This window comes from Crocuta crocuta, unplaced genomic scaffold (assembly GCF_008692635.1).
Source record: "Crocuta crocuta isolate KB4526 unplaced genomic scaffold, BGI_CrCroc_1.0 scaffold25, whole genome shotgun sequence".
Taxonomy (NCBI): domain Eukaryota; kingdom Metazoa; phylum Chordata; class Mammalia; order Carnivora; family Hyaenidae; genus Crocuta; species Crocuta crocuta.
In genome coordinates, this window is record NW_027532015.1 from 8412127 (window position 1) to 8427690 (window position 15564).

At 40.4% G+C, this 15564-nt stretch overlaps 1 protein-coding gene across 1 annotated transcript in view; it reads right to left on the reverse strand.

The window, feature by feature from the left end:
• Positions 1 to 15564, reverse strand: part of PHACTR2 (phosphatase and actin regulator 2) — a 105544-nt gene that overhangs the window by 55806 nt on the left and 34174 nt on the right. Inside the window, exons 5-6 of the mRNA XM_077776161.1 lie at positions 12556 to 12636; positions 7543 to 7701 (exon numbers count right to left, since the gene is read on the reverse strand). Coding sequence (XP_077632287.1) covers positions 7543 to 7701; positions 12556 to 12636 — 240 coding nt within the window. The remainder of the gene's footprint in view (positions 1 to 7542; positions 7702 to 12555; positions 12637 to 15564) is intronic.

The window sequence follows — 15564 nt, forward strand, 5'->3', positions numbered from 1 at the left end:
ATGACGGGTATAAATGATGGGGGGGAAAGATCAATATGATGGCATATCCTGGTAACCACTTGCAGGAAAGCTGCTGCTAATTTTAAGGAAAATAAGGTTTGCTATAACACAGGAGAATTTTTATGCATATATTAATGGGAAAAGCCATTTAGGATGTAGACTTTGATTACTGTCCTTTTTAAAGCTGGTAGACATGGTAGCTTCTTTATTCTACCTCACTATAAGGCGGGGAGCTCCACGATGCATGAAGCATATCTGACTTGAAAGGAAAGTGGGACACACGTTACAAGCAGTTACTGTAGGTCACACAGACAACCTCTGGCAGTGTGCACTTGTGACTCATAAACAGACTACCAGGATGCTGTTCCTTACAACACACTGAAGTCTGGAAAACAGGGTGGAGGGTGGACACTGAGTATGTGACTTTCAACTCAGATGAAATAGCTGTGACTGCATCGTAGAGGGTGGTGGCGTGGAGCTGACCTGAGTGATAGGAATCTTCGTCATTTAACAGTAGTGAAATGACTATGTATGCAGAAAGATTTAAGATATTACGATCCAGCAAAAACGTCAAAGATGTAAGCGTCATATTCTTCTGTGTAACTTAAGGTAATGTGGAAGGAAAACTCAAGCCAAAAAGCCACCCATCAACTCAAATAGGCAGAAGGCCAGTCGCTGTGTAAATAACGTCGTATCAGATCACTACCATTCATTAGACACACAACACCCTGAATCCTTCCGCTGGTTCTTACACAGATAGTGGATACTTGGGATGAAAGAGGTCTATTCACCCAAAAACTAATGAGGTCAACTAATTAACTGGCAGACTTTCCTTCGGTAGAGACAGCAACAAAGGAATCTCCTGTGTACTGTCTATGTCAAAACTAAATCCACTGGTGTTACATTCTACGACACCAGACACCAAAAGGTCCATGGTTTCTAGAAGAAGCAATCAGCCCCGCCCCAGAGCCAAACACCCTAGACTGAAGCCCCCAGGGGGCATACTCACCAGCCTCTCGGGTCGTGTTTCGGCTTGCTGGCTTGGGTGGAGGGATGGGGGCCTGCTTACCAGGAGCCTTGGTAATTTTTTTAATAGGAGGCGCTTCGTCACCCTTGGGGCTTGCCCCAGCAGCAGCCTCTTTTGGAAGCCCAGGTGTTTTTTTGTGTTTAGGTTTGGGTTTAGGCTTAGGAAGAGCAGGAGGAGGTGGAGCAGGAGCTGCCGTTGTTTCAGAGTGGTTTTCAGTGTTCTCTACAAATGAGAAAGTGAACAGAAGCACACTGATACAGACACACACCAGAGAAACGGAAGGAGCAAGACATACGGCGACAGTGGCAGGAACACACGGCTGCTTGGCCCTCGAGAACCAGTGTGGGCTCTACACCAGCGCGAGCACAGGTGGGGGTAAAAAGGATCAAAGGTACAAAGGCTGAAAGCCAAACTGGGGTGCACTGTCTGGGTACATTAATCATTCCTGTGATAAAACACACTTGCCCAAGTTACTTTGATGAAGTTCTGCTGAGGATGAGGGTCAAGGTCCACTGCCAGGGGCTGACACCAGCCCTGAAGTCAGTGGCTGCTGGTTGAGGATATGGGCTCGAGGGCGCAATTTAAATGTTAACAAAATCCAAGGGCACCTGGGAGTGGCAGGTCAGTGCACTGCAGTAATGCCGTGGGGGCTGACAGCGAGGAAATGACTGGACTCCATGACCTTCATGCCTTCTGCATAGAGACGTTCTCTCAGGAGAACTCAAGTCCCCACCAACCAGAAAAGGATTTGAGCTGTGTCTCATTGCGGTTAGAAATCAAATAACTTTGTAAGTTAAGGGAGACTCTGTAGAATCTTCCAGGAAGCACAATGCACTGAAGGATAAACCACTTTCTATGATTACAATATTCTCAAGCTCTCCCAGTAACACAAGGGCGGCTTCCTGCTTCTCGGTCACTTCCTCTGACCTTTTCAAACTGTCACAACTCCAGGTACAGAGGGCGCAGAATCCCCCCAAGTCTCAAATTTGTTTTGTCGTGTAAACACAAGTAACAATTTTGAAAAGCCGAAGGTTGAAATCCATTAAATAAAAATTCATACCTAAAAACAGAAGCCTCTCACGAGATTTTGCCTAACTGCAGGAGAAATGGTTTGAGGCTCTCGTTAGCAAAAGTGGAGATGCGGAGTGTTCATTCATGTACTCACATCCGTACTGTCTCTAACAGTAGCTGACTGAAATTAAAATAAATTAAAATACAGTTCTTGTCCAAAGAGCTAAGCAGCATTTCTTTAAAAATGGAACACAATTAAAGAAAAAAAAAATAAGACAGTGTTAGACAAGACCAAGCCTTTACTAGATAAATCCTCCCATTATTGAACGACCAAAAAAGGACTTTATATTAGAATGCATCATATTTTATTATGATTTCTTTTGTCTCATGTCCCATTCTCATGAGTGTAAACTGAGGATTCCCCCCATTTTTTTGGACTTCATCTCATCAATCCACATATATAACTACCATAAGAATTATTTTTTTAAAATTACTTAAAAAAAAAAAAAAAGAGGGGGGCACCTGGGTGGCTCAGTCAGTTGAGCGCCTGACTTCAGCTCAGGTCATGATCTCACAGATCGTGAGTTCGAGCCCCACGTTGGGCTTGCTGCTGTCAGCGGGAAGCCCACTTCCCATCCTCTGTCTCCTTCTCTCTCTGCCCCTCCCCCACTTGCGCGCGTGCGTGTGCGGTCTCTCTCTCAAAAAGAATGAACATTTTTTAAAAATTAAGAAAAAAAGAATGATTCAAGTTATAGTAGTTAATCAATAAAGCCTTTATTTTATCTTCTCCTGGCCATGAAAACTACCATAGTTCTTTCCTGTCACCAAACTTACTCATATTTATGGTCTGCACTACTTATTCAGTATTTCCCAGAGGCTACTTTGTATGTATGTCTTTGTGTTGTATACGTATTGTATCTTTGTAACTAAGTAGTGACTCTCCTAACCTACCTGGTCTGAACCAGAGGGCCACTTACAAAAGTCAGGGTCAAGAACAATACAAGTTGATGGGACACATAAATCACTTCATTTTAACACAGAACATATAAATCTATGTTGACTTGCCACTCTTGTGACGTGGGTCAAAGGCCCACTTGTTACATACTTCTGTAGATGATTCTCTGTAAGATTAGACGGCTGCATAACGCACCAAAATCAAGCCCAGTAACACCGTCCCTGGTGAGAGCCAAGGACTCCTCTCGGCACCAGGCATCTCCATTCTCTTTCACCCTACAAACCTGCACAGGTCTTTGCCTGTCTGCATAGGCCTATCACTGAAGAACTGACTTCTTTCTACCTAAGGTTTTAAATTCTAAACCTGTGCCCCAAAGAATGCAGTTACTGGGTTTGGGAGGGAGGAGATGGTGGTTCTGTGACAGCTGGGAGTGACAATCCCACCTAGGCTGAAAGTGAACGCACTGAGTGTGAGCCCCCGGTGTTCGTGGATGGGCAGCATCCACACTCTGTCCTCTGCGAACTCTGCCAATGCTCTGTGTATGTTTGTCAGAGGGCGAATACTGAGGTCTACTCTGTGGAGAACTGTATGCAAACTGCATGCTCTTCTGACTCCACTGTAAACTCCTTTTGTCTAAAATGTCGTATCCCTTGGGGCGCCTGGGTGGCTCAGTCGGTTAAGCATCCAACTTCGGCTCAAGTCACGATCTCATGGTTCATGACTTTGAGCCCTGCGTTGGGCTCTGTGCTGATGGCTCAGTTTCTGTGTCTCCCTGTCTGTCTCTCTTTCAAAAATAAATAAATAAACATAAAAAAAGACTTTTTAAATGTCGTATTCCATTAAACACAATGCTTTGAACATGAGTTTCTATTCAATGAATGAATGTGACTGGCTGATAGTTATTACCAACATGTTAGTAAACAAACTCTCCTTGTATCTGGGAGGTAATGAATGAATGAAGTCATTATATCTTTGATTATTACCACATGATCTGAAGACATGATATAAACGGATGGTGTATGAGTATTATCTTTTCAAGAGGGGGTTAAGGATGGGGTGCCCATTCACTCTGGGTTGATACAGATACTATGTTTCAAAACAGTATGGTCTGCAGGATAGCTGTTTACTATAATTCCAAGTTTGGCTCCTTCCACCCCATGGAATGTTCAGGTCAACACTCGGAGCAAACCTGAGAACAGCATGTGGCCCTCACCTTACCTAGAAGGCACCTTTGCTCTTATTCCTCTCCTTCACATGACTACCTCCTTGTCTCCTTCAGGTCTTAGTTTGGAAATGTCTGCTTCTAAGAACCAAATGTGGTTCTCACCGCAAACTTTTTGGCTCCCTGTACTCAGGTGTTTTGATGCTGGTCTACTGGGGCCACAATCTGCTTAAAGTCAAAGGGCATTTCTGACTCACCATTTGTTTTCTAGCCCCAGCAAAGTCTTACCCATGGTAGACCTTCATTCTTCTTTGTGGAACAAATGCATGTCAATCACTTGTTATTTCACTGAAAGTGCTCTATAATACCTCAATGGATATAATATCAAATAAGTTTCAGATTTCTTATATTTAATACCAATCTATCTTTAACACAGTACAGATCAGTTTTTCCCATATATTTAAAGGCACTTATATATTTAAAGGCACTGACTGAGAAAGAATACTAGGAGACTAAAAGCCCTGAAGGTCTTAAGGGAAAAGTCCCCAGTGTTGGACATCGGAGGCCCAAGTACCAACTCGAGATTCCGGTGCAGACCAGAGCCTCAGGAACACCCAAGTGTCCTGGGCAGAACCCACACTCGGTGTAATGGAAAGGGCACTTGCCATGTATTTTGTTTTCTTTGATACTGATGTTTCAACTCTTAAAATACAGACAGGTTATCTTAAAAAGGGGTACAAGCATTGGGACTTTAAAGGCACATGATTTTGGAAATATAACTAATTGACAGATGAAATAACACGCTTGGAAAAATTGGCTTCACGTGAAAGCAGAGGGCACATTTTACCTGCCAAAAGGCAATTAAGATTAATTACATGGGATTGTGGATTTGCAAGGTAGTGAGACCATGAGAAAAGCAGAAGGGAAAGGGTTGTTGCTTGGAATTAGATGGTGTCTTTGCAGAGAAATAAATGGTGATCTTGGTTTATGAGGTATTTTCTATTTAACCTAACACTGTGTAATGTGAGTTATGAGTGACGTTCTTTCTTATTCTCCGGAAGTAGCTTCCACACCAAATGCTTCCCACCACTCGCGGCGTAGCTCTGGCTAGATGCACCATCCACAGTGAGGGGGAGGCTTCACTGCCTTATTAGTGATTCGGCAGCGTGTCTAGCATTTCTATCTCTTCAGGTACAGACTAGCTGAGCAAGATGCCGTCTGGACCCTATTTGACCCAAAAGAACTGGATGTAATAAGTAAAGAATAAGAAAGCAAAGACACTCTCAAATATCCATGGACCTATGACTATGAGGCTTGCCATCTTTTTAGAGCATCAAGGCCTGCTGGCTTTATTAACATAAAACTGTCAGCAACTTTTTATTAGGTTGATAAGAGAAACACTTCTTTTGAAGTCTGGAAGTCAGTCCAATGACTGACTGACATGCCACATGGAGCAGGCAAACACTCACGATGAATTGTTACATAATGAAGGGTGTGATTTTTCTCTCTTTCTTTTTTTTTAGGGTGTGATTCTTGAATGTGAAAAGACTATCAGGGACAAACCACAGATGGATTTGAAATTTAACAGTTTGGTGAAACAGGACAGTTGGACTTAAAAAAAATCACTATTTGCATGAATACTTTCAAATTAATCCCCTTGAAATCTATTTAGGTCTATTTTCTCTTTATGTTCCAGGAATATTATCATTAAAAATACTAATCTCTTATAACCAGTACTTATAAGTTTAACCAGAGTCTTTCGATGGAACAATACTACGTAAAACCCCACGAATACTATACTTAATACTGAAAAAAGCAAAATAATAAATTTCTAACAGATTGTTAACAAGGCTTCTAAAACTTTTACAGGCAAATTTATATGCAAACAAGGGGTGATGGATTTTCAGAGAAGATAATTTTAAGTTACAATATCTGTCAAATGCCCTTTTGTTTTTTGGGGTGGTTTTTTTTTTGGTCTTTGAAGGATTTGGGTCAAGAACAGAGGAAGAGATTTGCTTTCAGCAGTTTCTAAGAAACTACAGAACTTAAGCTGGGTCTGACAAATTTTTGCCATTCAACTCATAGGCAGACATTATAGAACAGGAAATAGTCTGACTCCTAAGGACTGGTTTCTGTGCTGCATGGAATCATCTAGAACCAGTGACTAGGAACTTGTGAATGTCTTGAGGGGTCCTTGATAGACAGATATTGTGCTGCTATCTTAACCGACCATAGCCATATTCACTCTAGAAACCAAGGTCTTTAAAGAAGCCTTCAGAGAATGGCATCATTGCCCCGGCATATGTTGAAATTTCCAATTACACAGACAAATCATAAAGCGGGTCTCTGTGGTTAATTCGGTAACCACGATCCCCAGCGTCTCAGGGAACTATTGCTGGGTCTCTCTCAGACATGGCTAGAACCTGGACTAGGGCCTACGACACTGGGTGTCTGGATGCCGCCAGCCACGTGCCCACCATTGGAGAGCCATGCTATGCTGAAAGAATTATCTTGCTTTTGATGCTCCTCCACACTGACATGCTCAGAGGGGTCAGCTCTAACCAGTAGAAAAAGATAGTCACACTGAAGCCATTTTTTCTTAAAAGAAAAAAAAAATAACAATAATACCGAGAAGGAGTTTCTGATGGGGGCGTCTGGATGGCTCAACTGGTTAAGCATCTGACTCTTGCTTTCAGCTCAGGTCACGATCTCACAGTTCATGTGATCAAGCCCTATGTCAGCTCTGTGCTAACAGCACGGAGTCTGCTTGTAATTCCCTCTCTCTCCCTGTCTCTCTGCCCCTGCTCCACTTGTGTACTCTCTCTCTTTCAAAATAAATAAATAAACTTAAAAAAAAAAAAAGCTCTCCAGAAAAGGATAATATTCCCAGAAAGGGGGTGTCTGGGTGGCTCAGTTGGTTAAGTTTCTGACTTTGGCTCAGGTCATGATCTCACAGTTTGTGGGTTTGAGCCCTGCCTCAGGCTCTGTGCTAACAGCTCACAGCTTGGATCCTCCTGCTTTGCATTCTGTGTCTCCTTCTCTCTCTGCCCCTCCCCCGCTTGTATTCGGTCTCTCTCAAAAATAAACATTAAAAAAAAAATTCCCAGATCTCTAATGATTGAAGAGACTATCCCTTCTGATTACTACTGCTAATTGATGCTTGTTAATTAATTAAATAAAAAATAAATGATGTGCTTACAAAATGGATGCACCTACCGAAGAAAATCATCCTATTTCTCTCCACTAGTTATAATTTCTCTCTTCTTTGTATTTGCAAACCTGTTCTCTAACTGGTCTTAAGAATCACTGTTTGGAGCCTAAGACCTGATTCTCAATATTGAGCTGCATTGAAGTAAAAGAATACGGCGGGGTTTCTCTTGATTTTACCTTTCTTATCTTCTGCCTTTTCCTCCAGAGGTGGCGCTTTTTCAGCTACACAGCCATTACCTTCTTCAGCTTTTACTACATTTTCCTCTCGGGTAGATTCCTCTCCGATGGGTATCATGTGCCCGTTTGAATTTTCAAAGTTAACTGTTACATCTCCATCTAAAATGGGGAAAGAAACACCTAGATGTCTAACTTGATGGTTTTCTTAAAACCCAGCTTTCCAGTTATTAGGAGTGTAGGGTTTGGGTTCATGTGTCAGGCCTTGGGAACCAAATACATCCTGTGTTGTTTCACCATGTTTTAGTAAATAATGTATTCAAACGAAAGAGCTAGGAAATCCTTAGTCTTGGGGGAAAACAGTATTGGGGGATGTCCACATATTATTATCCTAATCATAAAATACCCCAGGGCAGCAGAGCCCTTCTCTTCTTGCACTTAGGTTTTGTTGAAGTCAGGACTTGGGAGTCTGTCATTCAGACACTGAACGGTTAAAGGAGAAATCTGAAAAAATGGAATAAACATTTTAACAAGCACTAAAAACACAAGGTGACTATAAATACACAACACAAAATGTAGTTACACACACAAATGATTAGAGGCAGAATATGAAAATTTCCCACTTCCACTGTCTCCAGATTGTTGCATCTGTGATATGCTAACTTTACATAGAAATATAACTGCCACTCTGTATTCAGGAAAAGCTGGTAGTGAGGCTAATTTTGTTTTCATTTTCTCAGTTATGGAAATATTAAAATGTAGTCAGGTCATTGTTACATATAACTGGCTAAAAGCCTTTAATGTGACCTAATAATCTGAAAACATTAGGGGAAAAAAACATGTAAAAAAAAGTAATTACAAAGTAACATTTTTTACAAATCACAACTGAAAATAAGATTTCTAATATGTTATCTAAATCAGGAATAACTAATTTTATCGCTGAACTTTCATAATTTCTAGAAGCTTCTAAAGTGAATGATATTTTGCATAAACCGTTAATTCAGTGATATCTGAAAAGATTAACCTTAGGTCATATATGGAACGTTTCAAGAGGCTTTGCTACCATTGTAAAAATTAATAATAATAATAAATAGTTGAAGTTTTGACTTTGCAAACTTGAAGAACTGCAGATTAGAGCTATTTTTATGCAGTTTTTTATTAATCTTATTTTGGCAATCGTTATAAATAAAGCAGAGATCATCTCTCAAATTTTCATTAAATATGTCTGAATTGCTTTGGCTCAACAATAAAATCCCTTGACCTTCTCCACAAAAGCAGGCATGACATTTTAATAAGAAAAATACTTTTCATGGAATTATGTCATGCTCAAAATGAAAAAGAAATCATTGCTTAGCCATACAACTTCCAAGTACCTATAATCTGATTCCTGTATAAAAGTAAAACAGACAAACTTATTTCAATAAAATTAAGGTTACTACTTTTCAAAGAGTATATAGGTCAAAGCAAAGAGAAACCAAAAAATTTCTTCATTCTTATTAGTAGATCTCAAGGAATTCACTATTAAAAACAAGGGAGGGGAGACATAATGTAATGCCCAGGTATTAGACACAGGAAAACTAAAAACTAATGTAAGAATGGAAAATTCCAAACAAAATGGAAAACCACTTCTTTATATAAAAAGCCTCAATTTTTAGGCAACCCAAATATAAATTTACCTTTGATTACTCTGGCATTAATTGATAACAAAAATATGTTGAAGTTATGTTAATGAAAATTGAATTATATTTTAACACTTATTATGCTAGAATTCTTTAGTAGGTTAAAGAACTGACTTATCTAAAACAAAAAACACTAGAGAGAAAATTAATAGTCAAGGTGCAATAAGAACTTGGATTATCACATAATAGAAAGTCAACAATGTGGAAAGATACTTACTTTGAGGTATGAAATAAAGCTACGCATATGAAAATAACTGTTGAAAAAGGAGACATATATGTGATAAATACAGAATTCAAGAATAAAACACAGTAGAGCTGAAGTTATTAATAATTAATTGGTGTGTGTATTGAAAAGGTTTTCTAGTTCTGAGCATTACTGTAGAGTTAGAATAAGTTAAGTCTTTGATATAGTTGATGTATGTAAATAAAATACACACGCACATGCCAGCAAAGGACAGCAGGGAGACAGTGAGGTTAGAGCACTCGCGTGCAAAGGCAGAAGACAACTCAGAAAAGGTTGTAAGCTTAAAGTGAACCAAGAGATACACAGACATAAGTAGTGAAACAAGGGGGCAGAAGAGTGTTTGGGGGTTTTACCTCCTTCCGGTCAAACAAGCGTATCTGGGATATAGTTCACAGAGAAACAGAGATAAGGAGAAAGTCGTGTGAGACCAAAAGGTGAGTGACTCATCAGAAGGTGAAAAAGTATACCCCGGGAGAGAAAGGAGGCTGGAAGGCAGGAAGAAACATCTCCATGCCCTCGTGTGAAAGCTAAGAGAAAAGATGGAAGGAAAGAACCAGAAAATAAGCACTGAACTTGGACTAGACCTTGGAATTCTCACGAGAGAAGACCAACTGTTGAGCTTTTAGATGGAAGTTACATCTTCCTGTAAAAAAGATAATCTAAAAGGAATAATAATAAAAATAATAATAATGGCTGAGAGAGAGGGTATGGGGTGGGGTGGGATGGGTCAAACCCAAGGGAGCTAGAGGGACTCAAAAAGTCTATCTGGCTCACTGAATAAAGGGGATAATTGACAATAACTGTCAAGAGCTAAAGCCAGGTCAAGAAGATCAAGGCAAAGAATGAATCTTCACTGGCAGAAGACAGGAGGCTGTCACCAAGCACAGCGGCTTCCAGTCTCTGGCTAGAGCTGGAAACAGCCTAAAATTCTCGAGATAATTGTTTTTGGAAAAATGACAGAAAACTGTTCTCTTCAGCCCTTGGCTGAAAAGGGAAAAAGACTATTTACAATAGGCATCAGCAGGAACTTTCAAGGTTTAGGTCATTTCTATAGCTCCATACAGGGGCCATGAAAAAGGCAGAAAGTAAAATTCAGTAATTTATGGCTTCCCAAACGTTAAACCTATTAAATTATGTTTAGGTGAAAAAACTGTTTTATTCTTTTGTGCTTTAAAACTTTTAACGTTCAGTCTGCAAAAGTTACAAAAAGTTAACTAGTGTCTGATTTCTGGGAAAGAAGTATAGGAAATTATAAGCGATCAAGTAAATAGTTCAAAAGATTAAGCACAGCAAAAACCAATCGACACTAAGCATTTCTTTAAACTGACCACTGCCACTTGTTTTTAGAAAAAGTAAACTCTTTGCTAGCTATGATTTTTTAATCAGGTGAAAAGGGGGGTCTTTACATCTGTCTTTCATACTCAGTAATAGTTTCATCATAAATTTTCCCATTTTTCTTTTCTTTAAAAAATTTCCAAATTGGGGTTCCTGGGTGGCTTGGCTGGTTAAGCACCCAACTTCAGCTCAGGTCATGAACTTACAGTTCGTGAGTTCGAGCCCCGCAATGGGTTCTGTGCTGACAGCTCAGAGCCTGGAGCCTGCTTTGGATTCTGTGTCTGTGTCTCCCTCTCTTTCTGCCACTCTCCTGCTCGTTCTCTCTCTCTCTCTCCCTCTGTCTCAAAAATAAATAAAGATTTAAAAAAAATTTTTTTTTAAACAATACCAAACAATTTCACTGGCCCACCCCAGAAAGGGGATTGCTCGGTGAGTTTGTAATTTCTCTCCTGCCTCCCAAGAGATTAGAGGGGAGACAGATTTTGATACTGCAAGTCCACCTTCAACTAACAAAAAGTTAGGGATGTGTATTTTTTTTATGTCCCAGATAGGAAATACATAGCTTCCTGGTAACAGAAAATTAGAGAAGACATAAAATTCATTCATAAAACAGTATAATAGGTCAGAGATTGAAATCAAATGGCTAAAATTGTGAGGGCTCAAGAAAAATGGTATTTTTCATTCCAGACTGCCCTAAATTCTTTGGAGCAGGAGTAAAATAGTAAAGCATTCCCTAGTCCTGCTCTGGAATTATTCAGATGTTGGAAAAAGTGTGTCATTTGGATTTATAAATAGTGAATTCCAAAAGATGTTCTTTGTAAGAACATTTATCAGGAAAAGAGAAGTACAATAATTTCAATTCCAAATTAATAGTACTTTATTTGTTTCCATAAAAGTGCAGTAATAGAACCTTAGCCCAGTAAGTGTCCAGGGGATGCGGTGAGGGAAGGCATGAGGTAAATTAACAATTTTGCAGCAAAAATTCCCTTTAGTTTTAACAATAGAGGGAGCAATGAAAAATATTTGGTATTATTTATTTGGAGAAATAATCAATCTCAGTGTCTTCTGAGGCCTATCTTGGTTTCTACCTAATCCTTGTCTTTTTGAGCAAGACTCCCTCTTGGAAGGATAGAGGGAAAAAAATGGGGAAAAGATTAGGGGTAGGGAAAAATACTTGGAAATAATAATTGTTAGTGAAAAGGTGAAAGACAATTAGATTCAAAGAAATGAAAAGAGCACAATAGTAGGAAAATTACTTGAGAGAATGCATAAAGCAGATTAATTGGTCTATTCATGCCTTATTGATTATACATTTGAGTGTATTATAGAGAATAAAGGACAAGCGCCACATTGACATTTCTTTTCTCTCTCTTTTTTTACTGGTAGATGGAAGAAACCAAAAGACCCCAGCCAAGCTAAAACTTTGCATTTACTCAAACAGTTGAGAATAACTTGTATAGAAAGACTGAAGCTCAAGAAAAGGAGTCCTATAAGCATTTGTATCTTATCTGTATCTTCAGCTTCAGGGTCAGTGACATAGGGTGAAGGACTCACCAAGAAGGTCACTGAATTTCTTTTCTAGAACACCTTAGATTCTCTGCAGCCCACAAAGGCATTCTGAATGAAAACAAGAGTCTCAGAGTGCCATACTCACTGCTTTATCTCCCAAAGACCATGATCATCTTAAATTTCAAAAGAAAATGAAAGACCAAAGAATGAAGGATCAAGTTACTTAAAATGTACGATTAATTTCCTCACCTTGATCAGGCAACTCCTTAAGAACGCCCCTTCTTATCAGCTCCTCTCTACTTTGTCTTGTGGATATCTTCCTTTCTAATACTTTTAAAAAGAATAAGCATAAGTAAGAATCAAGTCATAGCTTAAAATAATTATGAAAAACATTCCAAGTAGAATTGAGCACATTTGTTCTGTTCACGTGAGGACTCAAACCGCAGTTTTTCTAGTCGCCTTGGAAAACATGTGGTTGGAGTCAGTATCATGAGGACCAGGGCAAAGGACAGCAGCCCATGCTCTGAAATCCAGCCACCGAGCCTGGTCCTTCAAATAATGATGTTTGGTCAAGAATGCAGACACATTATTTCATACCAACTACAGAGCACACTTTGAAATAGTCTTTTTTTTTTTTTTTTGGCAACCTAAAATACGCTTCTATGAATATGCAATGTATATAAAAGATATGTATGCTTACATTTAAACCAAACAAACATTCAGTAAATATTCAGGTAACTCATCTGAATCTCAGAGAAAAAGTCTACTCTTCCAGTGTTTTCTCTCTCCCACCACTATCACAAAAGTCCAACACTTCAGATCTCTGTGGCTCATTTCCTTGCCATACTCAAAAGGTCTAGCATCTTCCAGTATATCCCCTGACAAATCCCAAATCTTAAGAGGATGGAATCAATTCATGCTTTCCCAGGTACTTAAAGGGATGGAAATCTCAACACTGCTTCTTCCTTCTTGAAGAATTTAAATTTCTGTTACAACTTCAGAATGGAGCTGAGGAGCTCAGGGAGGGACTTTAATAGTATTCACTTTATGTGTGTATAGTATCAGTTTCCTGAACCTTGCATGTCTGCCTCTACTCCCCACTTTGAGGAACCAAAGAGGTGTGTAAAATTAACGTCATCTACTAATCCTCTGAACCAAAATTCTCCGAAGTGGGTTCTTATAGAAGTCACTTCCTCTAGATGCCCTGTTAGAAAAAGCACCTTGACACCGCAACAAGGGGCCACAGAGAGGGCTCTTTAGGGAGAAGGAAAGGTACCCTGGTGGAGACTGGGTAGCCGCAGCAGGACTGGATTCTGTTTCTCCCTAAAATTCCTATTCCCGACCTCAAAATCTGCAAATCCTAGAGCCACATGAACAACATAATTTCAAGATCCAAACTAAACCCCATTACCGCAAGCCCTGCTCTGACACACAGACACAGACCTCCTAATAGCACTAAGCAGATGTTTTTTGGGGGTGCTCCAGGCGGCCTCAAGCAAGGACATTTGAAGACAGAGGAGGGAAGGGAGAGGTGTTGTCTTGGGCCAAAAGCTTTGGGCCAAGCACCTGAAAGTCCTCAGTAAGTGGTTAGTAATGGCATGAGTCCCAGAATACCAACACTTAGTCTCTCTTGAAGAAATTGAAATATTTTTACCTTTTCTGATAACTATTAATTGTGTATTCCTCTTTTATCCTGGTTGCCAGAAATGCCAGAGTAAAATCTGATATTTAACACAGATTTCATACGACAACTCGGACGAAATCTGTTTCCTCCTTCTTAGAGACCTGAATTCATTTGTATGTTATTTACACAGCATATGTGCCCTTTGTTCCCGGTTTTGCCCAACATATTTTCCGACAGAATCAGGATATAAACAAACAAGACAATGAATAAATGAGTGAATGAACGAATGGTCAAAAAAATAATAAGTACCCTCTTATTGGTTCACACTAATAATAATAAGTAACATCTTAAAGAGACACACACACAACGTTCGCCTCGCCCTTTAGATGACCACCCACCCTCACTCTCCACCCTCTCTTCCAGAAGCAAGTAACAACAGCTCCTGTAAATGTTGGTGATTTCAATGGTCAAAGTTAACTGGGTGGGGGAAGGGAGGGCAGCCAGAGCTGTTCTTTGATGGGAGTTCTTTTATGTAAAAACAGTGCTGTTATTTCAGTACAGCTTCAGTTTGTTCAGGCTTTTGTCAATGTGCGCTCCTGTCAGCACAGGAAGCCAAACAACACCCACAATGACACTGTGGGGCACTGCAAAGACAGTGCAGGTGGTTGAAAAGGACCCTGACCACTACAGTCCACCAAGGACTGTGCAAACCCATTCAGGCTTGACTGGCGCTCTGAGGCAACCCAGGCCCGAGACAGATTGAGGCAGAAGATGGGGCTGAACTTGTCCGGGGAAATGACGACGGGACTTGAGGCGGGATAAGACCACAGAAGAAGGAACAGATGTGGGTTTAGGCAGCCGCACCGGGGTCCAGACAGCTGGTCGACCTCAGAACCCAGGACTTCTGCGGCCGGCCATGTTGGGGTCCGGCCTGCTGGTCAAACCTCTTCGGACTGCGGGACTGCTCCTGCACACTTGCCCCAGCCCCCAGGCCTGGAAGATGGGCCGAGGGCTACCACACTTGAGGACACAGGTGGCAACTGCAAGACCAAGGGCCATTAAGCCACATTCTGAGAGGCCAAATGCAATTGTTGATTCACAACATAGTCTTTGTGGCTGTCTGCCCCTTGACCTTAGGAAACATCTTTTAATTGTTTGCTGTTTCTGCAAAGTGACCTAAAACATGAAATGGTTGTCAGGGGTCCTGGATTCTGGTCCCAGAACTTTCCCCAATGAATTGTGTGACACTGAGCAGTCTCTTCAGGTTCCAGGGCCTTTGATCTGCTATCTGTAAAGTGAGGGATGCTATTCAATGATCGCTGACGGACATGTTGTGTGATCCTGGATCGTTAATCAAAGCCATGCTGTGATCTCTGCTTTGGGTGCCTTTAAAAGCTTTCACTCTTTCACTGAAAGACCATCTGAGAGTCCAAACGTATCTTTTGTTTCTGCCTTTCCATTATGGATCCCAGAGGATGCTTCAGTTTTAGTTTTAAGCTTTCTGTTGCTTTAATTCTAATTTAATCTCAGTCAAAAATCCCTCATCCTTCTCCCTTGCAAATTCTGGAGCTTTGAAGCAGCTTGGCCTCCTGCCAGGAATTAAAACAGACAGCTTTGTTCTTTGCTTTACCTCT